Here is a 25,016-nt window from a genome sequence, read left to right on the forward strand (position 1 = left end):
GTGTAGCCAACAGAAGGCATGGCATGAGTAAAATGAACACTGATATGATGCTCATAGGGCAAAGGCAGAAAAAGCTGTTCAGAAGGGAAGCTGCCAAGCAACCTATCTCTGCAGTACCTTGCATTTGGGTAGATATTTGAAGCTAAAGGCACTCTGGGAAGGCTTCCTTGGAAAGTCACCTGTCCTGCTTCAAAGATCCAACCAGAAACCAGACACTAGAGAAATAGGTTGCTCTCCTCTTCTAGACAGTAACAAGAAGGGGTTCCTGTCTTGCTCCCATCACTGCTGCAAAAACCTGAAAAAAGAGCACAATGCAAGCATAATAGGTTGCTGTATTATCATGATGTACGAACAGGAAACTAACTTATACAATATCAAATTTTATGAAAGTGGTATTATGAATGTGTAAAGTCATTGGTCTTGGGCAGTAAAGGGGAACATGGAATGTCTGCTAGAACTCAGAGCAGTTTTGAGAATCCTACAGCTTTGTGTGCCCCAGCTTTTGTTTTGTTTTGTTGGCAGCTTCTGGGTCTCTCATAAACCCACCTAAAATCCCTAACATAATAAGAGGTTGGGTGGGAAAACAGAAATTTCAATTTCTGGAAGCTTCCAGTTGTGGCAGTTTTATCTGTGAGTATTATCCATTGGACCTCCAGAACTTGTCCAACACTGACTTAGAGAAATAAGGATCTTCTGATTGCTATTTAGATTTCACCGGGATGTCAATAAATTCAATACAAGAGAAGCAGATCATAAAATGCAGTTTCTAAATGGGCTGCTTATACTCAGGTTGGCCCCATATCTATTGCTGAGAAGCACTGAACGACCATGACTACACAGTGCTCATGTAAAATTCTGTTTCACACTGCTTTACATGAACAATAACAATAACCAAATGCTTGTACCTTAGGATGGTTTGTGTGTGCTGCTGGATGGCCAGCCTTTGCCTCCATGTGGGACCTGTACATATGACAACCTCATATTAAATGTGGATTTAGTATTTCTTTTAAACGGTGATCTTGCACCAGCAGGAACTTTTGCATTTAAACCCAATGTAACAATTATTAGACAAACCTTGTTAAGACTGCTTCACTGCCATCAAAATAATAATAATAATAATAATAATAATAAAATTCAGGATTAACAGGGTTTTTAAAATTGTCTCCTCAAGTCACCAAAACCATAAATGAGTCCCAAATCAACTTCCAAAAAACTAATTTTAATCAAAACAAAAAATTGTTGATCATTAACAAGTTTATAAAACAGTGATTTAGTTACATAAATAAATTGATATCAGTGTATCAAATCTTAATTACTTTCAACTTCATGAGCATGTTTACATGGGTGATGAAATACAACCTCCCCCCCTCCCCCAGTATAATAAATAAAATGGAGAGCATGGAACAAGTTTCCCCCCTTCTAAACAAACATAAAAATGCCTACAAACATACCTCTAGCATGTCCTCTAATGAAAGGAACGAGACACGGGACATCTTTTGCACCAAAATGTTTAAAAAAATGCTTTTAAAAGCACAAGGGTACAGAACCATCAGCTAAAGTAAAAGACACTATACTGTAACGAAAGTTGGTGGTGGTGGTAATAATAATAATAATAATAATAATAATAATAATAATAATAAACAGTTTGGTAGTTAGATCTCCAGTTTGGTTATTTTAAAGCATTAAGACAAGGCAAGATAGAAGGCTGCTTTCTTCTGAAGTAATTCTATAGGAAATAAAAATATTAAAAACAAACAAACTGAATAGTAGAACAGTCATACCTACACAACTTTCTGTCCTGCACAAAGTCAAATACCTATGCAGAATATATTTATATATATATATATAATATATATGTTATTTGTGCACAAAGGTTAGCTTATTATTAGCTCACTGCAAAGGCATAATGTACTATGTCAATTGTTTTGGAAAACATTGCAGGTAGCAACAGGTGAATGTATCCCACATGGTCACCACTTCCAAGCTAAGTGTAGTGCACACAAACAGCAGAAGCTGGTCACTTATAGTGACTGGCCAAATGGTAAGGCAATTTTTCCACCTTACTGCTTCTGTAATATGTTTTGTTTCAGGACAAGTGGTTTAAAAAAAATAAAAATTCAACCACCTCATCAAATGGCTACATACAGCAGGTAATCAGAATGCAATATCATTTGCCTGTGTCCCAGTTACATTTACATGGGGTGACAATGTGGTACATTATTATCTGTAGCCACCTTGTGTGTATGTGGAGGGGGAGGGTATTTAAGTTTTCTAGGCTAGGAGTAAAAACCCCAAGTCTGGCATACTGGATTCTTGCTAAGGCTTGCTGCTCTGGCTGTGTTGTCCCCTCTTTATTAGAGTGCATGTTAAGAAGCACACAAATATGTACTGTATACATACATACATACATACATATGTATACACCTGCCTCTCTGTGTGTGTGCCATGTGTGTATAAATTTCCCCCTAATTTCCGTTCAACAATGCAATTCAAAAGGTGGCTCTGCATAGATGCCCAGCATATTACTTTGATCACCTGAGCCAGCCCTGAAGCTAGGTGCACTTAACGTCTTTTCAATACGTTTTTCTTGTTTTTGTTTAAAACCAAGCTACTGCAGCTTCAAGTATTTTCGCATTATAGAATTTTTTTATAAATTAGTTAATGTTATATTTTTTCTCAATATTCCGACATATACTATAATATATATACAGTACAATAAATGCTCTCATTCTTTAATTATTTTTTTTCAGATAAATCCCTGAGAATGTATGTTGACAGTCGCTAAGGTTCCACATGCGCAAGCATCATGTGCCATGCTTTTGGATGAACAAGCACTGCAAAGCTGCATGGTGGGTCAGCCTTTGAAACTATTTTGTTATTTGTGTGGTTGGTTCATTTAAGTAAGCTGAAATGTCAGGATGAGTTACAAAGGAGTAAAGCTGAAGCCATTCGAGGTACTTATCACAGGATGGAGGTGTTTTTGTTTGGTTTTTCTTTTTAAAGCCATTGCAATATATTTTCTCTCTCTCTCTCTTTTTGTTTTTTGTTTTGAGGCTGTGAACATATACAGAAAGAACAGGAGAGCTCTGTGGACTTCTGCCACTTGACAACATATACTCAGTGTAAACCAAAAAAATTTTTAAGCCTCTCAATCTCTCATACAGAAAAGAAAAGGAAAGGAAAATGCACACGCACACATATATACAAATTTTACGTGACATTTTAGTTTTGCAAACTCAGTATATAACTATACACATATAATACCGGCGTGGCTCTGTTTAAGTTATAAAGGATACAAAGGCAGGCTCAAGTAAAAACATACTGCCCTCCCACTTCCCCCACCCCACCCAATTCACACATTTTCTTTTGTCAACCAAACCGTTCACGAACCAACATCATCAGTTTCTTTTTGCCTTTGTAGATTTGTTTCAGGTTGTCAATGAACTGTGTAAACTGAATATGTCCATCGTGAGCCATTAAGAAAGTCTCTCGGGCCTTACTCAGGAATTCTATAAACTCACTGTAATGTCGTGGACTGATGTGCGTGAGCCGAGAATGTGTGGTATTAATATACGCTCCAATTGTGGCATCCAGGAGTTGCCTTAGTGGGGCTTTGTCCAATGACATGAGTTTACCAGAGTTCCTCCTTCCATGAAGTCCCACCATTCCCGGAGTGGTCAAAGTACATCTACGCAAGATGTCTGACAGTACCGTTGCACATTTGACACTTTTGACCACCAGAGGTATAATAGCTGCTAGTTCATTTTTGCCAAGGGAGTGGCTAAGTGCGCATGCCCAAAGAACATCATTAATGGCAGGGTGTGTGTCCTGATTGTAGCTCAGGTTGAGATGCGTCATAGCCAATGTGGCCAGTTTGTAGGCCCGCATAGGGTAACCACGATGTTCCATATAACGTGCTATAGTGAACAGCTGCGTATAGCTCATGCCGGTTGCAGCAGCATCGAGAACAATTTGGTAAGCAGTCTCAAAAGCTATATGGTCTTTTTCACATAAGGTAAGTGCAGAGAGGGCACAGTTCTGAGGATCCTTCATCGCACACTGCAAAGCAAGCGTCCTAGCACTGCTGGCCAGTTTCTCCTGCTGATGGCAGTCCAGGTGCAAGCGGACTATGGTGCTGTTGGACATCACTGTAGTAGCAACAATACTCGTCGCTTCAGTTGGAGTGAAAAGTGTAAACCAGCTTTGCATGATGCTATCCAGTGCATAAACACCTGTGAGGCATAGAAAAATGTCTGTCACCAAGATGGACCCAAATGTGAATATGAAGCAAGCAATGAAACCAGAAGGCTTTTGTTCATAATGTTTTGTAGAAGCCCCAATCAGTGTCTGTTAAGATCAAGCCTGTGCGTAGCCCACAAATGTGCAGCAACAACAGTACTAAATTCACCACTAAGAAAATTTTAGTTTTTCTTTTTTCTTTTTTAAAAAGGCAAAGTAATACCCCTTATGTTCACAAAGGTACATTTAGAATTATGCTGGTAACACTGTTTAATGTATCAGAAGTAATAGGATTTCCATTTGTCATGGACTGCAGCTTCAATAGCCTGAAACTTTTATCATTCTCAGAGCATATAGAAAATGATATATGAAAATAAAATAAGTGTGTGTATGCATATGTATCTGTCTGTTGGTCTGTATGACTGTCTCTCTAGAAGAACTCCCTACTTTTTGAGATAGATAGCACAGAACCCTGCTTAAAGATGCATGGATTCACAGTGGGACATGCACAACAATCTCTTTCAAAAAGGCAGGAATCTAGTGAAATAAGATCAATCAATCAATCAATCCTCAGAGGACCCAACACATTACCCTGCCATCCAAACATAACTTGTACTTTCTAAAACAAACAGTGAACTGCCTTTGTAAAGCCATTAGCTGGACTCAGTCCAGTCAAAGCTATGTCATTCCAAATATTCCCTCTACCTCTGAAAATCTCTATTATAAATGCTAAAAGATCTAAGCTGAAGACTAAAAGACAAAGACTCAGTTCTTAGCTTTGTTAAACCTAGGGTTAAATGGTAGTGACATATAAGGGTTCTGGAAGAAAACTGGTTTTGTTTTTGTTTTTGTTTTTCATTTTAAAGAAGGGACAAGCTGTTTGCAGGCTTTGTTCAAATCTGGTTTATCATCCCATTACTCCTTCAGCCCACACTCAATTTCTGTTAATGCCAAGCCTTCCCTGGATGCTGGAAATGTTATGGATGAAAGACTCCAATATAGATATTGTCACAATATATCTTGTATCATTTATGCAAATAACCTACTCCAGAAGCCTATGAGTGTGTAGACTTGGCTGTTCCAAATAAATCCCAACAGCCAAAACATTTCTTCCTAAGAAAGCAACATATTTTTTTACAAAGAAATCTATACTGCATTGGATAGAAGCTGGTAAGAAAAAAAACATTCATGCCCTTAAGGAAATGTCCTCATCTACAGTCACTACCAGTTTTCTATCTGAAATGTGCAGGCGTCTTTAGTACCCTTTTGTTGTTCTTGCAAGGGTGAATAATGACTGATGGGCTCCATAAATTGAAGCTTATAGGCATCTTGAGTGTCACATTATTGCTTGAAGTAATTTGCACACATCTGTGTGCTCATCTAACCACACCCAGAGGTCCTTATTTTGCTCAGTTGGCCCATACTGTACTATGTGGATGCATACACATATATCCCTTTACCCAATGCTAGGCACTGAGATCAGGCACTGAATGCCTGGCACTCATTTACATAAACAAACATACCTCTCATTTTATAAACCATCCTGAGTCTCCGAGGTGATTTTTGCATGACATTATGGCTTCCTTATGGAAACTATACATATATATGCTAATGTACTGCAGAATTTTTAAAAAACCAAAGATTTCACTTGCCTATTGTGCTCTGGGTGAAACAATATATTTGCCCTCTAATATCAAGAACACAATCAAGGTTCAAGTTATCCTGGTCACGAGAAAAGTGCTATTTAAAAAAAGAAGATATAAATTTGAAGGTGACAGTCACTTGATGCAAGGGTAAGGAATGCTACATTTTGTCCATTTTAGTTCTTTGACTGGTAGAAGATGCAGTTTTTGCAGTGATGGTGGAAAAGTAATTTAGAACATCTGCTTTGATAACAGAAGTTACACATTTTAGTAAGAGAAGAAACAAAAAACTCTATAATTAACAGAGGCTAATACTATGGACAGAGCATTGGACTAATTAGTTTGGGGGACTAGAGCACTAAAATGTGTTTTCTGAAGCTATGGAAAGCTTGATTTTTCTTTTTTTTTTTGCAAAGAAACATACATGATCAATGCAGCATGCTAAGAAAACATGTAGTTCCTGAAAACACTGCTATTTAATTTGACTGATCGGTTGGAGAGCTCTCATTTTATTTTATTTAAAACATTTATATATGTTAACTGAGAGTGGCTGGAATTTTCAAGCATTTAATGATTTTCTCCACACCTTTTTTGGGGATGTACCCTCCCCTACCTCAATTCCTAGTGGCAATTTATATAAGGTACCTTCCACAATTGTAGTCTCCAGATATGTCCAAGGTGTTACAGGTTGGGCTTGGTGTGCAGCATAGCACAATAATCTGGAGAGCATTCTGTTGGGGAAAGCTAATGAAAGAGGAATTTTTTCAGCAGCTATATATACAAACTACTGCAAAGTTCTTGTTCTAGGGACACAGTGCTAGTCCTGGAGCTGAATGGGCTCTCCTCCATAGCTTTGATACTGAGTGGTTCTTCACCTTCTTAAAATGCTTAGAATGGAATTTAAATGAGAGAAAGATGTTAATGTTTGTTGCACTCAGTCCATGTGATGTTAATCTCAGAGACCATAAATTCAAAACACCAAATGTTTTATATGGAAATGATCTATTTTGCACTGAAAGAGCAAAATTTATGAACTCCTACATACCGGAAGTGAACATACTATTTTAGAACACAAGTTAAACTAATGTTCTTTTGGAGATCAAGGGCAACACATACCTACTTCTGTTGCACACGTTACCAACCATCTCACCATCTCCCGCCGCCGCCAATTCAACGTTGATAATGTCATACGCATCACCTATGCAAAAAATATTTTTTCAAAATATGTAAGATTTTTCCAAGTTATTAATTTCTAGATATCAAACAGTTATTTATAGCCACTGTGTCTTCTAATCAAGATGATCAATCATGAATAGCCATGCCATCCCAAAACATTATGAAAACATCATTAAATGTGGGGAGACCATGTTGTTGGATTGCAACTCTCAGTGTCCATCATCATGCCTGCTGTGGCTTGGGCTGATGGAAGCTGACGTCCAACAACATCTGAATGGCTGCACTTCACCCATCCCTACCTGAACACTATCCTTGCTATCTTCTTTGGTGTGCAGTTTCCCCTGAACTACACCTAACAGATACATTAGCTTAAAACTCTAATTTTACACTATGGCCATTCCCTAGTAATTTCTGCTATTCTAAATATTGCAGGACTGCAGTACCCAGAAGCTCCTAGGCAGCACAGCCTACAATGAGAAATGAAGGGAGCTGGAGTCCAATAACATCTGGAAGGCTGTACTATTCTCACCTATTAGGCAAAAGAAAAAAGGCAATACATTTTATTTAATATTCTTTATTGAAACATTTACAATTAAAATACAGTGCTTTGTACATAGTCTCATAATAAGCCGTTCCTTGTCCCCCCTCCCCTTCTTACAATTTACATAGCTACACATAATTTCAGCCCTTTATCCTATATTCCTCTGATATATTTTTTTACCTGACTTTTTATCTCTCTTCTCAAAAATAATCTTATGTTTCAAAATAAAACACTGTGCATTTTTTTCTTCATGCTTTTTGCTTACAAACCACAAAACTCACTTTCCAACTCTCCATTGGTAAAACACATACTATATTATAATATAACATACATGATTATTCTATATCTACTCTTTGTGTTTATGTTTTAATTACACCATCTTTTCTCACAATACTTGAGTAAGGGTTCCCAGATATATCCATCCTGATTCATCTCAACATCCTTCAGTTGGAGGGTCTGTCCATTTCTATTACTTCTAATGACTTTTGTAACCACTCACCGATTTTCAGCATGTCACTACATCTCCAATACTTTGCTAACATTATTCTGGCTGTTGTTATCATATATAACAGATGTTTTAGAATTTTTCTTGCATTTTTATTTTCCACCATATTCGGTAGATATAATTCTGGGACTAAAGGGTATTCTTGTTTGGCTAATTTGGCTTTCTTCCCTAATTCTATTACAGAGTATTTCTAGTCCTGTTATAAACAACAGAGGGGATAATGGACACCTCTGTCTTGTACCTTTAGATATATTAAATTTTTCAGTACTATTTCCATTTACTATAATTCTCGCAGATTGTTCTTTGTATACTTCCTGTATCCAATTCACTATATTTTCTCCTAGATCTAATTTATGTAGGACTTTCATCATATACTGCCAATTTAAGTTGTCAAAAGCCTTTTCGGCATCTAAAAATAACTGATTCTTTCTCAGGGTTTTTGTTATAATATTCTACTAGATCCAAGATGAGTCTTATATTTTGTTTTGCTTGTCTCTTTGGCAAAAAAACCACATTGATCATCTTTAATCCAATCTTTTAGTACTTTTTAAAATCTTTCTGATATAATGCTTGCAAATATTTTATAGTCTGTATTAAGAAGCGAGAACGGTCTATAGTTTTGGGGCTGGCTAGGATCGTTATCATTTTTTGGAATTAATACTATGCTGGCTTCTTTACAAGAATTAGGTACATCATTATCAATTATATGATTAAATACTTTTTGGAGTGGTTCAATCAATTCTTCCTCGAATGTTTTATAATAGGCCACTGTGTATCCGTCCGGACCTAGTGCCTTCCCTCCTTTGGTTCTTTTTATTGCCTCTTTAATTTCCTGTCTTGTAATCTTCTGGTTTGTAATCTCTTTGATATCTTTTTTTAAATTGATTGTCTTTACTGTTTCCAAATATTTCTCTAATTTTTCAGCGGCTTTTCTCCTTTTCTGCTGTTCCTATAAGAGTGTCTTATAATATTTTTCGAAGATCTCTCTAATTTGTTTTTGTCAAATAATGTTTGTGGGAGTTTTCCTTGCTTAACATTTATTTTTCCCCCAGACTTTCTATCCATTACTGGGTCTATTACTCCGTTCCAGTCCCCTAGAAAAATTAAGTATTCATATTTTAAATTTTTAATCTTTTTAGTTAATTTCTTATAGAAATTTACTTTCTTCTCAAATGAACCATATATTCCTATTACCAAAACTTGTTTTTCATTCATCTTGATTTCTATTCCTATATATCTACCTTCCGTATCGTTCATTATTTCTTTCGTTTCGATCTGACTTTTGAAAAAAATTGCTACACCAATCTTTTTCTTATCAAAGGCAGTTACATATATTTTACCCATCTTGGGATTTTTCAAATATTTAATTTCATTTTTTTTAATCCTTGTTTCTTGTATACAACAAATATCTATTTTTTCTTTCTCTAAAACATGAAATATCTTCTTTCTTTTATATGGTGTGTTCATTCCTTTAATGTTCCAAGATAGGAACTTCATTTTTGTTTTTTGTTTTTTAAATTTCCTTTTGTCTTGTCTCTACCAAGTTTCCCTTTCTTCTTCCTCTACTCCTCTTCCTCCTTGTTCTTTATTCCTTTCTTCCCCTTCTTTTTCTTCCAAGTCCTCCTCTTCTCCTTTTCTTTCTTCTGCTTCTTATCCTTCATCTATTTCACTTCCTTCATCTTGTCCCGGTGTTTCTCCTCCCACAGCTTCTGTTACAACGTCACTTTTTTCCTTAATTATTTTTCTTCCTGTTCTTTCAGAATCTTCTTCCAAATTTTTGCAGGCTTCTTCTTCTGTTTTCTTTTTTGTCTCCTTCGGGTCTTTGTAACTTCCTTCTTCTTCTCTGAACCATTTATTATAGAAGGTTCGTGCTTTTTCGACCGTATCAATCTTATATTGCTTCTGTCTCCATGAGAAGGAAATTCCCTCTAGCGGTTCCCACTTATATCTTACATTCTTAATCTGTAACATTCTTGTTAGCATTGAGGAATATTTTTGAGCTGCTGAGCAAAAAAGAAAGAGGAAACTAAACATGTTACTATGCAGCATTTGCTACAGCATCCACTTCCCTTTGGCACTGTTTCAATTGGGCATCATTCTTTGTTTAGATGTTTGTTTACGGGAAAGAAGGTTGGAACATTCCTCCAACACAAAAGCCATGCCAAACACTGATAGCAGAAATGCCCAGCAAAACCATCAGTGGTTTTGATACAAACCTTCCTCAACACATTAAGACGAAACACTGCAGAAGGATCAAAAGTAATACTTCTGTACAGAGCAACACTAATAAAAATTGTGTACACCCTATGATTTGTTTTTTAAAGAGCCTTTCTTTTAACAACCCCAAATATGGACAACAACCCATTTTAAAAGACTAGTTTGGATCCTGGGTATATAAAGGAGCACCTTCTCTCTTATAAAGCTGCCCAAATGATATGATAAATTTCTGAGGCCTTCCTCTAGTCATCTTTGTTGTGTGCCTTCAAGTCATTTCTGACTTATGGTAAATTTTGGTGAACCTATCACAGGATTTTCTTGATAGAATTTGTTCAGAAGGAATTTGCCCTTGTCTTCCTCTGAGGCTGAGAGAGTATGATTTGCCCAAGGTCACCTGGTAGGGTTCCATAGCTGAGTGAAGATTCAAACCCTGGTCTCCCAGTGTCCTAGTCTAACACGCAATCCACTACACCACCAGCTCTTTCTCAAATCATCACCTGCATTCATGTCAACAGTCAAGATAGAACCTCCACCCTTATCCTGTCCTATCATTTTGTACAACACAATAATTACAAAATCTCTACCCTGAATTGGTAGAGAAAACTCAAGTTTTCAAACTTGTGTCACGAATGTATGTACAAGACTTATCAAAAAATGTACAGTTTTTACTGCAAAATTAACAGTGCATTAAGTAAAGAAATTAAAATACCTGAAGACCCAGCTCCAGAGAGACTTTCAGAAGGGTGATATCTGGCAGAGTATCCATAAGTGTTGCTATTTTAAATGCATCCTGTGCCAGCTTGAAGATGTGTGATGAGGAGTGAATGTTTTTCTGGATAGATTCTAACACTGTTTCAAGCCTGCGAACGTCACCTGCCAGATTCAGATTTATTTATTTATTTATTTTTTAAAAAGCATAAACATAAGAACAGTGCAGTGCTGTCATTGTTAGGTTCAGCCAAAATTTCAGAAGATCAAATCTGAACCACAGAAAGGTTAACTCAGAAGATATTCTGAGTGAATAGATACTAAAGGTAAAGATACTAAAAGTTAAAGATACTAAAATATTTTAGATCCCAGAGCAAGTTTTGCATTTCCATGGCTATTCATACAGTCTAATTATAAAGGTCTTTCTCGGGCACCAGTTTACTCCATGCATCTTAGGAAGCAGAAAGCTCATGTTACAACTTCTTTTGCTCAATCAGTCTCAAAAGGTGCTATAAGATCTCTTTCTCTACTGATATTCCAGACTAATACAGCTATGTCTCTGAATTCTACAACTATTTTTAAAACATACAACAGTCTGGTTTGGATGCAATATTACACAGCTTTGTTTTTGTATTAAGTTTGTGATGCCTGGGCTCATGCATTTCTCCAGCCTCTTATCTGTGAGCATTACTATACAATGATCAGTAGCTTCTGCCTAACCACAGTTTAGTGTTATGTCCAAACACTAAACTTCATCTAATTTGAATTAAACTGATCTTAAGACTACTGCTCCTACCTAGTGCTCTCCAGGTTTTTGTGGGTTATTTGGACTCGATTTTCTACATAAGCAACAGCTAAAATGGCCAACAATGAGGGCACTAGGTTGGGAAAGACTGGTTTAGAGAAACAGGGTTATTTCATAATTCACAGGGTATCAAATTATCTAGAAATCCTGGTTGATGAATTTCACTTTTTTCCTAAATCATAGTTTGGACTCATGTAGTTTATATGGGTCCAGTTACAACAATGTGGTCAGTTGAAAAAAGTGAGAAATTCTGATTTCCTAGTTTCTGTACCTGAGGGGGTGATGAACATGAGGCATATTTTCATGGACACAACACTAAGCCACAGTTTAGTACTATGTCCAAATAAGGCCAGTATGAACTCAAGTATACAGTCAAGTAAAAATAGGTATCTGCTTAATCACCAGTACTGTACCTTTGGCTGCAGTTAGCATAGTTGATGCCAACTCACATTGCTGAGATTCAATGTGACTGAGGGTGAACCATCGGGGATACCGGTTTGGAACAACTGATGCAATGTGATGTGGACGAGACATATCTCCCGATGGAGCTGTGGATTCCAATACCAGTAAACTGTAAGTAAGAAACATAACCTTTAATTGATTATTTAATTAAAGCCATAACAAAACCATCTGCCTTTTACCAAACTTAGCAGCATTCAGCTGGTTTCCTTGCATTAGTTTTAGGAACACACACTGCACCTCTTAGTATAGTAAGAAATAAAAAAGCTTCCACATTTGAAATGAATACAGTAGCTGGTTGCACCAGAAAGGAAATCCTCAGTCCTAAAACTAAAACAAACCAGGATCAATCCATGGCTTGATAAACCTGGTTTGTCTTATTTAACCATAGTTTGAGAAAAACTGCAGTCTCCCCCATCTACCAAGGAGGTGCGTATGTCTGAGGCCACCATGGCTACTTCAAAAACAGAAAGCTTGTGATCTCTTCTTCCCCATGGGAAAGAGGTGGGAGAGAGAATACAAATCCAGTTTACTCTCAAAGCAGTAAACTGCTATGCAAATTTACAAGATCATAGGCTTGGCAGAGTAAATGCTTCCCTTAAAGGGTAACAAATCTTCTTCTGCAATGACCAATGAATCTCTTTAAGCATAATTAGAAAAACTGGAACTGTTTTAAGATAGATTCTCTATGGTATGATTTTGAGTAACTGTGTGTCAAGGGTTTGAACAAAAGAAGAAACCAAAAGTGGAAAAACATTTTTGTTCAATGAAGATTTTGGAGACATTTTTTCTAGTAGAAAAAAATGGGAAGAGACATCTTTTTATAAAAAAAAAAAATGTTACATAGTATTTTCTCTTTTTGGGATTCTGAAATTCTGGCATTGTTAACTACTGCCAATACCCCCCTCCCCACAAAAACAAAACAAACAAACAAAAACCCTACCTCTTAAGCCAGGTAGCAGCCCATGTGAAGGATTTTCAAAGTAGAGCAGATGGGGGAGTTGGGAAATAATGACTGCAGCACTCCCCTGGTCACAGGGTACACTATGGGCAGCTAGAGGGATCTCTTAGCGTTCTGCCACAGCAACATCCCTTGATGCACCCTGTGACCAGAAGACACAGCTATCATTTCCTAGCACCCTGATTTGCATGCCTTGGAAACCCTGTAACTGGGGTGCTGTCTGGCCTAAGAGGTAGGTTTTTGTGGTCATTACAATCTCATAAATACTGAATAGGACATGAGCTTCTTTAAAGCAGCTTTTTAAAATACTGGCATAGCCAATTTGGTAGAAAACCTTCACATCCAGTATTCAAAGGTAATAATGTCCATGATTATAGTATTGCAAATTAGCAAGTTATTTGGCTAAACAATTGTGCCTCTCACATATTGTACCTGTATTATGCACACTGTGTCTGTATAACCACATAGCCTTTACACAATAAGCCTTTAACTCCTTTTGTTTCTCACTTGCCTCCTATTTATCTCCAGTGTTACATAACAAGATGTAGTCTACATACATACAGAAATATAATAATGTGAGAAGCTTATTTCAGTTAATGAAAATGTTTCCCTTTTAAGTCCCTGAACCTCTACATCAAAGAGGCCTGTATTTCTGGCCATAGAAATAAAATACAAGCTCCACTGTTAATATTTGATTATATTTAAAGTGGTGGTGGTCCTTCAAGTCACTTCTGACTTATGTCTACCCTAAAGTGAGCCTATTACAAGGTTTTCTGGGGCTGAGAGTATGTGACTCACCCAAGTGGGTTTCCATGGTCAAGCGGGGAATCGAATCCTGATCTCCAGAGTCATAGTCCAATGATGAAACCACTACACTACACTGGCTTTGTTAATATACATTATCCTTGAAACAGAAGTCAAACAGAAACTTTTCCTTACAATTACTATGCCATTTGCAATGTGATCCTGTAGTTTTCTGTAGGTTTCCCAGGATATATGGCCATGTTCTGGAAGAATTTATTCCTGACGTTTCTGAAGATGCCAGCCACAGATGCAGGCAAAACGTCAGGAATAAATTCTTCCGGAACATGGCCACATAGCCTGGAAAACTCACAGAAAACTATGGACAATGGTTGTGTAAGCCTTCAACTTCACAATGTGATTCTATGTTTATGTGCCCAGGCTCCACTGAGTACAATGGGGCTCATTCTCAAATATACATAAGATTGCATCATGTGAATACGGATAAACTAATATCCAAGTTGAGATTGCTGGTCTTTATTATTTTCTGAACTAGAAATTAAAAGATAACTGTAGAAATTCTGGGGGAGAAAGGGAGGTTCTGATTTTTTTCTTGAAGCCTTTAAAAATATTGAACAAATAGATTATAGAATATTTTCTTTTAGAATGATGCATAAAGTGTCTAAGACAAGTTGTTTACATATTTATTGCCCAAAAATCATTTTTTTAAATATCTAAAAGGAAGACTTTTATGGACAGTATCAGGTCACTATGATTCCTGGTCTTGGCTTCCTTTTCTGAATGCTTTATATCTGCACAACACTATAGAGAACTAGTGACAACAAAACCATTTTATTTGTTTTACTAAAGTGATATGACTTCTTCTATTTTTATTGGAGGGTTTCTGCCTGTTCCTCATAAACTGGCAAACCAAAAGGTTCCTTTAAGTTTAGATGTTTCTTACAGTTCTTCCATTTGTACCTTCTTTGCAGAAAATGTTTTTTCCAAAAAATAAAGTTTACAATTGTAGTGTACATAAACTAAACTTTTAATATACCACACATAATTTTGTGCCATAGTTATGTATAATGAATTTTAATGTCCTAAAATAACAATTTGACTTTCAATCGGTAAAAGGAGGGGGTTAATACTGCATTTTTAATTTCTTCCAAAAGGTTCTGTTTCTTCCACCCAACCCCAGTCCCCCAGAAAAACTTCAGGTTTTGACCATGGTTTCAAAATTTCCTCATCTTTTACATCTCTATTCTGAAGTCTAAAATATGAGGCCCTCCCATGTCTGAGGATAAGAAAATGTGTGAATATTCTTTATGCCTAGTTCAAATTCCTGTATATTCAGCTCAGCCGGTACAAAATTAACTTGGTCACCTCTTTTTAAAGTCTTCTTGTTAAAGTCTTCATCTTTAACATCTAAACATCAGGGAAGTACAACATGGCCTTCTCCAAGATGTGAATAGCTGTACCTACTGAATTCAGCTGGTTCCAATGAGGGGAACTGTATTTCAATTTGATTTAGAGGAGTTTACCAACATTGACAAACTTCATATTTGGAATGGAAGGGGCTTTAAAAAGTTTGAGCACAGGAGACATTTAAACTGATAGTTTTTCCCATCCCTATTTTAAGCACACAGGATATCAGTTCTAAAAGAACAAGCTCTTAGTATCACTGATACTATTTCATTTCAACAGAAAGAAGGGACTGAATTTTTCTTGCTGCTTCCACTGATGTAATACTGGGCATTATTTGGAGTGGGGTGGTGTGCAGAAAAGGAAAAATCTAATACATACAAGCTAAAGGGTGTCACTGCAAAAGCCATTCTAGAGGCTCTATTTCATTTTTGTGCTTGCAAATGTAAAACCACTTTCTAAAATAATATGCAGCAAGTGAGCATCCAAGCAAACCTACATATAGATAGTGGCTAGAAAGGTTAGCAGCTGTAACAGAAATAGGTTTCCCTAAGCTGATAAGTTACAAAGTTATTTTTCCTCCTACAAACCTATTATTAGAAAGGACTACACTGTAATCTACTTGAATCAAAATAGGACTGTGCATTTTTGTTTTTGTACATGAACTCCCTACCACAATGATTCAGGACAGCCTCACTATCTGAAAGGTCAACAAGCTATTGAAGGACAACTAGAAAAGGAATGTTAACATGCAGAAACCTATGGCTCCACCATTGTAATCAATGCAGACCCTCTGAGTCTGTATTCAGAAGCTTTGAATTCTGCCACAAAGTTTTATTAAAAGAAAATGCCACAAAGAGAAAAACAATACATTCTCTGAAGATGCCAGCCACAGATGCTGGCAAAACGTCAGGAAGAAACTCTTCCAGAACATGGCCACATAGCCCAAAAAACCCACAAAAAAACCATGGATACCGGCCATGAAAGCCTTTGACGTCACAAATGCTACAATGTTTGCAAAGTTTGTATGACTAGTTCGCTTTTCCGAAGTGGATAAATTGTGACTCAGAGAGGAAAGCAGAATGACAGAGAAAACTAAGAAGCTGCCTCATTTTCAAACCTCTGCTCTCAAGGCACCAGAACTACTCAAACTAAAGACAGCCCAAACTAGGTTTGCCAAATTGCTGAGAAAGTAAAAGAAGCTCTAGACACAGCCAATGAAATTCTGGTTTTTTCTACAGAACTCTAATTAATGAATCTGTAGAATTGAGAACCGGGTATTTAAAGCATCTAATTTCAGACCACCTTTCATCACCTCAATGCAGAATCTGCTTGCTTGGGTTTTCTGTAGAATAAGGGACTGTTTTAATTTAATTATTGTGATCTCATGGTCAGGGTTAACATTCTTTCTATTCTACGTATGAGACCTTTTCACATTACATAATTACAGAGCTATGATTCCACTTTAACTCTCATGCTTCCATCCACTGGAAGCCTGGGACTTACAGTTTAAGGATACTTAGGATTCTAAGCCAGACACCTTAAGTACTTCCCCTAAATTATAAACCCTAGAAATCCACAGGGCACAGCCCTTGTTAATGTTAATGTGGAATCATACTGCTATAATTATGTAGTGTGAAAGGGCCTACGTCAGCCTAAGGGCTGGAGCACAGCTTTTGTGTAGCTTCCAGACTCTTAGGACACATGCATCATTTAAACAGCATACCTCCAAAGTGGCCTGGAGCAGCTTCATTTTGGCCTGTCTGTATGGGGCCATAGTTATGCAAAGCATGCCTATCACTGAAATCTAGTACAAAAATGGTTTTGCCAATTGCACTGTTGAAAGAGCTTACAAATTTCTATCTCCACTTCAGGAATACGCACAACTCCAGACATCAGGATGGATCCAGACTTGTGTTGAATGGAGTTCTGTTGGATGCTTGATGAAGGAAACAGTTTGGAGCCATCATTTCCTTTAGTGCAGGCATGAAAAATGTGTGGCCCTCAAGATATTGTTGAGCTGCAACTCCCATGATGCCTCACTGTTGGTTATCCTGATGAATTAAAAGGCTGGTGGGAATTGCCATCAAAAATATCAAGAAGGCTGCATATTCCCCAACTTTGATCTAATGCAAAATCTCCAATAAATTCTGTCTTTCTCCTTGAACAAAAGGAGCCTATCTCTTTGTGGAGGGACATATCTGAATTTAACCCAATATGTAGGGTTTTTAAATTATTTACAAAGTAAAAGCAAGAAAAAAGACTGATTCTTTTTGTTACAATTGGTCCCATTAAGTATTTCACGCTTTATCGTGTATTTGCATCACTGAATAGCCCACAAGAAGTTTTTGTTTTTACAATTCGCTTAACATACACATTCTACTTTACCACATAATCTGAATACTTACACAGCCAACATCTGCAGATACTGATCAAGCAAGATTGCCAGTCAGAACAAAACTCTGGAAGGCACACATGAAACACAGTGTTTAAGGTGTCTGATTTCCATGATTCTTAACTATTTTAATTTCAATGGTAGGTCTCAATACTTGGAATGAAGCAGCTATGTATGACCAGAGAAGCTGCATTCCAGGATCTTTTGTGTGCATCTTTGAGGCATCAAAGTAAACTGGACCAGCACAGGATTCTCAAAATCTACATTTCCACTAATCACAGCAGCACAGGAATGAGAAAGGCCCCCAAGATGGCTGAATGTAATAGCTGGCATGCTAAATGTACTATTCCTTTTACAATGTACAGTGCAACCCCCGTATCTGCCAGCACCTGATATTTCACTTACCCAGGTCTGAAAAAAAGTTCTCTCTAGGCATTTTCTAGGTCCTCTAGCATGATTGTATGATATGTTTCTGGCAGAGGTTGAGCAGAGTTGCACTGGAGGACCTTGAAATGCATGGAGAGATATTCTGTCTAGGAATGTCTAGATTGTCCAGTGTAACTCTATGGTTAACGTCCTCCAGACGTCATTCATTTTAACAGGGTTTATTATCTGCATTTTTGTGCTTCTGTGGTAGGTCTAGGAACATATCCTCTGCGGATATAGGAAACAGACTGCATTGCTACCAGTTGACTGAATTTCAAAGCTTTGCTTCTGTCCTTCAAATGAGTAAGAGTATATCCTGGGATTTAAGCAGCTGGGATGGAGCTCCAGCCAAAACCTGTAGTTCTAGAATAGAGGTAGGCAACTGTGGAAAGCTGTGGAAAGCTAGGGGGCACATTAGCCCATTGGTGAACTTGGAGAGCTACATCTCCTCTGCACCTTCTGCAAACAAACTTATCAGTTTTTGTCTCTAATAATGTCTAAGGGGCATTTTCACTATGTTTTAGGGCTCCCATAGCCATTTCAGGCCCAGGAAATGAGCGTACGTTATTTCCTGTTCACCTACTTTTTAAAAATTATTATTATTATTATTAACCTTTATTTATAAAGCGCTGTAAATTTACACAGCACTGTACATACAATCTTTTTAATTGGACGGTTCCCTGCCTTAAGGCTTACAATCTAAAAAAGACACGACACAAAAGTAGAAGGGGAAGGGCATTAAAAAGGCCTCTCCTGCACCTAAGTTGCACTACAGGGCATCTGGAGAGGAAAAAATGTGGGAAAATATTTTTTGACCCCGAGGAGAGATCATGCGGCTCATGGGCCTTACTTTGTTGTCCCCTGTTCTTGGAGGTTCAGAAGGGGGGGCTCTTCACAGGTGTAGAGCCCATGTGTGCAATGAACAGAGATCTCAAGAAAGAACGGTACATCAGCCCAAGCATTTACAGGACTGTGTGCAAACTGTGATTCCAGAGCAGCACAAGAAAAGGCAATGAGCCCAGCGTCCTTACTTTCTGAAAAGTTTCTGCTTACTTCTTTTTTCTTTTCTTTTTTAAATACCAAGCCCAGTGGTTCCCAACCTTCAACTCCCAGAAGTACCAGCCAACTTTGCAAACAGTCAGGAACTGTAGGAGCTGAAATCTAACTTGTCTGCAGGACCAAAGACTGGGAAGTACTGTTCTAGCCTATATTGCTGTGAAGTCTGGGAAGGACTAAATGGGAAAAGCCTGCTAAAAGAACTGGCTTCAGAGAAAGCTAACTTCTGATTTGACGCAGAGCACTATTTTCTAGATAGCTCTTCATGTTCCCAACATGTATAAGTAAAAGAGTTCATACAGAAAGTAGTTTTTAAAACTGTAGAATAAAGACATATTATACAAGTTTGCTGATGCTGCACAATATGCATAAGCTGAAAAGCCTCTTGCTTTTCTTGGCACAGAATGTGGTCAGCTTGATCACAGGATTTTAGAGTGTGTATCTGCATGCATGGATGCACACAAACACAGTATTGAACATTCCTACATAAATTGAGTTGTAGGAGTCTTTATCCATATTACAGGCGCGTTCCGGACGGGCCCTATGTGGCGCCGTCGTTACGCGCGAGGGGCAGCGCTTCCTGACACGCCTTGCCCCTCGCGCGTAACGACTACATAAAAATGGCAGTGCCGCATACAGATGGGTGCTGCCATTTTGATGTCACGCACGCACAGCGTCCAGACGTCACACACCGGAAGTGGCGTCGCGAGTGCGCGCCTCACGCCTTGCGGAGCCTCTTCCGGGGTGCAGGAAGAAGCGCCATTTTGGGGCTTCTTTTTGCTCCGCGAGGGAGCCACGCAGTTTGGCTGCTGCGGCTCTCTCGTGGAGCAACCGGCAGCGGCGTGAGACTGCCCATTTTGGGCTGTCTGTAACGCGCCACAGACTACATTTTAGGTGCCTTAGCTCTAAAGGATTATTCCCTGGTCCAAAGAAAAGGGCAATACTTAGGAGTTTATCAAACAAGGGAAATTGGAAGTATAATCCAATGGCAATCCAAACACAATCATCGGGTTTAACCTTACTGCATGATAGACTACAACACGCAATTTCGGGCAATGATAAGTCAGTCCAAACGTAAACATGGGGTTTCGCGTTATGCATGAGAGGTGATCACATGCAATTTTGGGCAATGGCAAGCTATTTTCAGGCAAAGGGAAATCAGTTTGAATGCAATTCGAATTCACGTAAATTCGCTGAACTAGCAAATTCATGTGAATGCGTTCTGGCCCCACTTTCTTTTCATTCGAAATTAAGAGAAATTCCTCCCGTGTGATAAACTCCACAGTTGGACTTGAGGAGGACCCATTTCCCTCACTCACTGCCACAATCTCTTGGTATGTGCCAGAGAGCTTCCTTCATGATACAGCCATGATACAAAGCTCGCTGAGGGAGTAGTCTCAGTTTATACTCAAATTTCCCTTGGGACAGACCTAGTTTCCTAGTACTAAAAGCAATGGGTGTTTTTATAACACACCTCATTTATTTCCAATTTGCTATTCTGGTATGCCCAAGGATGGCTGTTAATGAGACAGAAAAAGGAACTAGACTGGACCATGCAGTAGCATAGATCTAACATCCCTTCCTCCCCTGAAAGAGGAATATATCTATGAGAAGTCAAAGAAGGTGTAGGAATTAAACAGCCCTGCCGAACAGATTTAACAGATTACAATTCTCAGGTTTACTACCACCAGTGATAAACACAACCAAGTGTTTCAGAGACCTATCTATAGAATGCCTAGAGCTGTTAAGGAGAAAAAAGTTGCCATTGTTTTCCAGGAATTTCTGTGTGTTCACAAGACTGCAGCACAGACTTGAAACAGAGACAATCTACAAAGGCAATCCTTCCAAGTGTTATTTATTACTGCATCACAAACGCAGCTTTGGCCTTTGGTGTCAGGAACATCAAATATCCTTTTTCAGAAGGATGAATGTCAAGAGTTATTTCTGAATTTCACTATGTCTTGGGAAGAGTAGATTAAAAGAACAACTTTGAACTGCTTGTGTCAGAAGGTTTAGATGTGAATATATATTTTAACTACTGATTCAGTTGATGGGGCTTGCATTAGTATTCGGAGAAGTTAGAGGAAAACACTTTGAAGTTAACCCATGCAATGAATATACCATATATAAGCACTGGTGTATTAATCAGGTGCCAATGACTCTCTGAAAGAACAATATTTACTGTTTTCTCATTCATTAAACTTGCACATCAACATAGCCTCATAACTTGCTCAAATATTTCAGAACTCCATAAATACCTGCAATTAAAATAAAAAATTTCAAAACTAGAAATAGACTTATAAAATCAAATGTATGAAATATCTACCAGGCCCAGAAGCCTTCCTAAAATCAGAATTTATTTGCCAGCCTTCTGAAAGTCAAAGAACCTTACCTGATGAGATCCTTTAGAGACTGGAATTCCACAACACAGGGTGCCACCACAGAAAAGGTCTTGCTCCTTGTCACCATCCTTTTCACGTCTAAACGACCAGGTGTCTGGAGCAAGGCCTCCTCCTGATGATCTAAGGACTGAGGGGGTTCATGCTGTTGCTTGAGCTTTGCTTTCTTTCAAAATGAGTTTTAATGATACGTACCGCATTGCTCTCAGTGCAGTTTTGTATGCTAGTTCAGCATCATGAGGTAGGAGAGAGGTGAAAAGATACTTGGCAAATGTGTGCATTGGAACACTCTCTCGATGGATGATTTCACCTAGGCCGCTATAAGGTCCAGCTATGAGAGAGGGGGAAGGGGGGGGGGAAAGGGCGAAGAGGAAAGCTTTATAAATAGCACTATATTTTTACAGTACATAAAATAAAAAAGACACTAAAGGTTATATAGAAATATTATAATAATCCTTGTCAAAAAAAAAGCACTCACAGTGAAGAGAAATAAACTCTCTGGTGAGGGGATCCTCTAAGTAATTTGCAGTACTAAAAGAAAATGGTTGTGATAAATATATCTTATTGAGACAAATAAGGTGGCCTGGCTATAGCTTTTCAAAGAGGATTCAAAGAGCCCAAAAGTTAAGTAACATTTGTTAAAAATTGTAAACTAAGGAAGTTTTTAAATAAACCATTTTTTAAAGTTTTAGAATTTAAAGGGTCTTCAATATTTCTATTACTGGGAAGTGAAACCTTGCCACATGCTGATACCAAATCTACTTCCAGTCTGTGCATATTGCGTTATGTTGTTATGAAAACTGCCTTTGCCTTGCTGACACACAGGAGGCTCGTGTTCCAGGCAAAGTGGAAGTAAGCACAGACAAGGAAGCATTTCAGCTACGACACCACCCTCACTGGCCTCAGATGTAGTCAAGCTACACAACATGCAGGTCTACTGCCATGAGTTGGGGGGAAGATAGGTATGAGAAGCAGTGTGTTTCTATGTTTTTATTTGGTGGCTGGGCAGATTTTTAAAGCATAAGATGTTCATGACAAGAGTGGCCTACCCAGATCTTTCTGAGACCCATCAACAGAGTTCCTCTAGCTGAAGACACAGGGAATTACAACTCAGAAATTATACATGCGTTCTGCTACTGAGATACAAGCTACAAGGTATGGACTGCTACAGAATTAACAAAGCGTCTCACACTTCCCTTTGCCCAGACGTTTACCATTTAAACCTGAAGCCTGCAGAAGTTTTTAATACATAAGCAGAGCTATGCAGGGTTGAGAAAGACTTGTGTCTAGAACCTTGGGAACCCACTGCTGGTAAGTACAAACTAAGCCAGAGGGGTCACCGGTCTTACCTGGTGTTAGGCATATCCCTATGAATCCCATCTTTAAAAGGAATGTTAATGTCATCAGCTTCGGGTGTGGGTTTTATGAAAATGTCAAGGTACTGAAAAATTTGATAACCATTTACCCTAATAATTCCATGAATATTCATCTGGTTTTGGAGACTCTGAAGAGCCATCTGGAAGGAAGCTGAAACTGGACGAATCCACCCTTTAACACATAGGGATGAACATACCTATAATGTCAGGGGCATGGGCATACCTCAAGATGTTGTTGTAACTAAACTTCCCATCAACTGTGGCTATCATAACCAAAGCAGAGAGATCCAACTACAGTCCAACTACATTTGGAAGTTTACCTCTGCATTCTTGATTTAATGCAAAAAAAAAAAAAAAAAAAAAAAAAAAAAAAAAAAAGTTGGTATCACAGGATTGCTGGAAAATTAAGCTACAGAAAATAGTAGCATTGTTTTAAAAATACTCTCATATTAATAATTAGCATTAATAGCAATATGGATTCTCTCCGAGCCAGATTTTTCTCATCACAAACTTCTTAAATGCTACTACTTTTAAAATAACTTACGAAGAATTTTGAAGATATTATGGGGCTGTGGATTGGCAAATATTTATCTACTATTTTAAATCTGATTATTATTTTAATTACTATAATTTTTAACATTTGGAATTCTATCATTTTAATATCTAGCATTTTGTTGTTGCATATGTTATGTTTTTTTAAATACGTTCTTTATTTTTCTAGTCATAAAATGCATATGTTATGCTTTTTGAGCTGTCTTGAGCTCAACGGGAGAAAGGCGAGATATAAAATGCAATGAGTAAATAAATAATATACTTGGAAGATGAGATAAAAATCAATTAAAATGAATAATAAATAGCAGAAACAGATAATAAGAATGACACCATTGGCTTTAGAGCATGGAAGGTGAACTTCTAGCCTGCAAGCCTAATTTGACCTGCAAGCAGTCCCCCAATGCAGTCTAGGAAGGCTCTTGGGGATGCCCAGCCCAAATCAAAGCTGTTTAAACTCTCTTTCAGTCTCTGAAACAGTAATAAGGTGAGGAAGAGGGGCAATAATAATGTGAATTCCACAGTCACAACCTGCTCTCTCAGCTGGGAAGGCCAGTGGTGTACAGAGTTATCTCTACTGTTCTGTATGATCTCCAGTGAGAAATAACAGCTGAGAGCATCACCATAATACATGCTAACTTATGGGGGGAATGTAAGATGGATGCCTTTTTTGCAACTTTGCTCTGCCTGTTCGGAGAAGATGAAGGTGGAGCAAAGTCAGATTCCTGGGTGTTTCACCTCCTGGAAACTCTACACCCTCAACTAAGGAATCTGTGATATCCGGGGCATGAGCATACCTATGATGCCAGGAGGTGTGAAGCACTGAACCAGCACAACATATCAGTTATCCACCCTTGCTTTAATGCCAGTGTTGCTTCTTACATTTACCTGTTGTAACTATTTTAAGATTATTTTAATACAAATAATTACAATTTTAGTAGTCATGAAAATAGGCCATGAGGCACAGCACTGCCTCTGTAAAACCAATACAAATCAGATGTGATTATGGGGGCAACTTTTCAAGAGCCATAAAAAGGTATTCTTCATAGTAAAATAAATATGCATTTTCTTTGTTTTATTTTTAATATTTTAAAATGCATTTTTATGATTCACAATCTATTCATGATGCAACAATGCATTTCAGCTCTTCCCTTGCCAAGTTTTTGGCACAAATAGCCTGTTTTAGGCTAAAGTGACATTTTTAACATATGGGCATTCACTAATCAAGTGAGTTTTCATCAGTGTGTGAAAAATAAGTGATCTTAAGTGAGTCAGCACAATGGTTATTTTAAAAATTATTTTATTTTAAAGTTTAATTTACAATTTCTGTCTGCAAAAGTCCGACAATGGGACCAGGGTTCAGTAAGCATATGAGCATCTCCTCAGCTGTTGCTT

At 37.9% G+C, this 25,016-nt stretch overlaps 1 protein-coding gene across 1 annotated transcript in view; it reads right to left on the reverse strand.

Moving 5' to 3' along the window:
• Positions 1-1,198: 1,198 nt before the first annotated feature.
• Positions 1,199-25,016, reverse strand: part of LOC149324005 (zinc finger SWIM domain-containing protein 6-like) — a 131,999-nt gene continuing 108,181 nt past the window's right edge. Inside the window, exons 10-14 of the mRNA XM_089495293.1 lie at positions 21,892-22,027; positions 12,248-12,405; positions 11,031-11,194; positions 6,999-7,080; positions 1,199-4,232 (exon numbers count right to left, since the gene is read on the reverse strand). Of these exons, the coding sequence (XP_089351419.1) occupies positions 3,370-4,232; positions 6,999-7,080; positions 11,031-11,194; positions 12,248-12,405; positions 21,892-22,027 (1,403 nt within the window). The 3' untranslated portion in view covers positions 1,199-3,369. The remainder of the gene's footprint in view (positions 4,233-6,998; positions 7,081-11,030; positions 11,195-12,247; positions 12,406-21,891; positions 22,028-25,016) is intronic.

The sequence above is a fragment of the Sceloporus occidentalis genome, unplaced genomic scaffold (genome assembly GCF_023333645.1).
Source record: "Sceloporus occidentalis isolate IW3139 unplaced genomic scaffold, rSceOcc1.0.p SCAF_1, whole genome shotgun sequence".
Classification (NCBI taxonomy): Eukaryota; Metazoa; Chordata; class Lepidosauria; order Squamata; family Phrynosomatidae; genus Sceloporus; species Sceloporus occidentalis.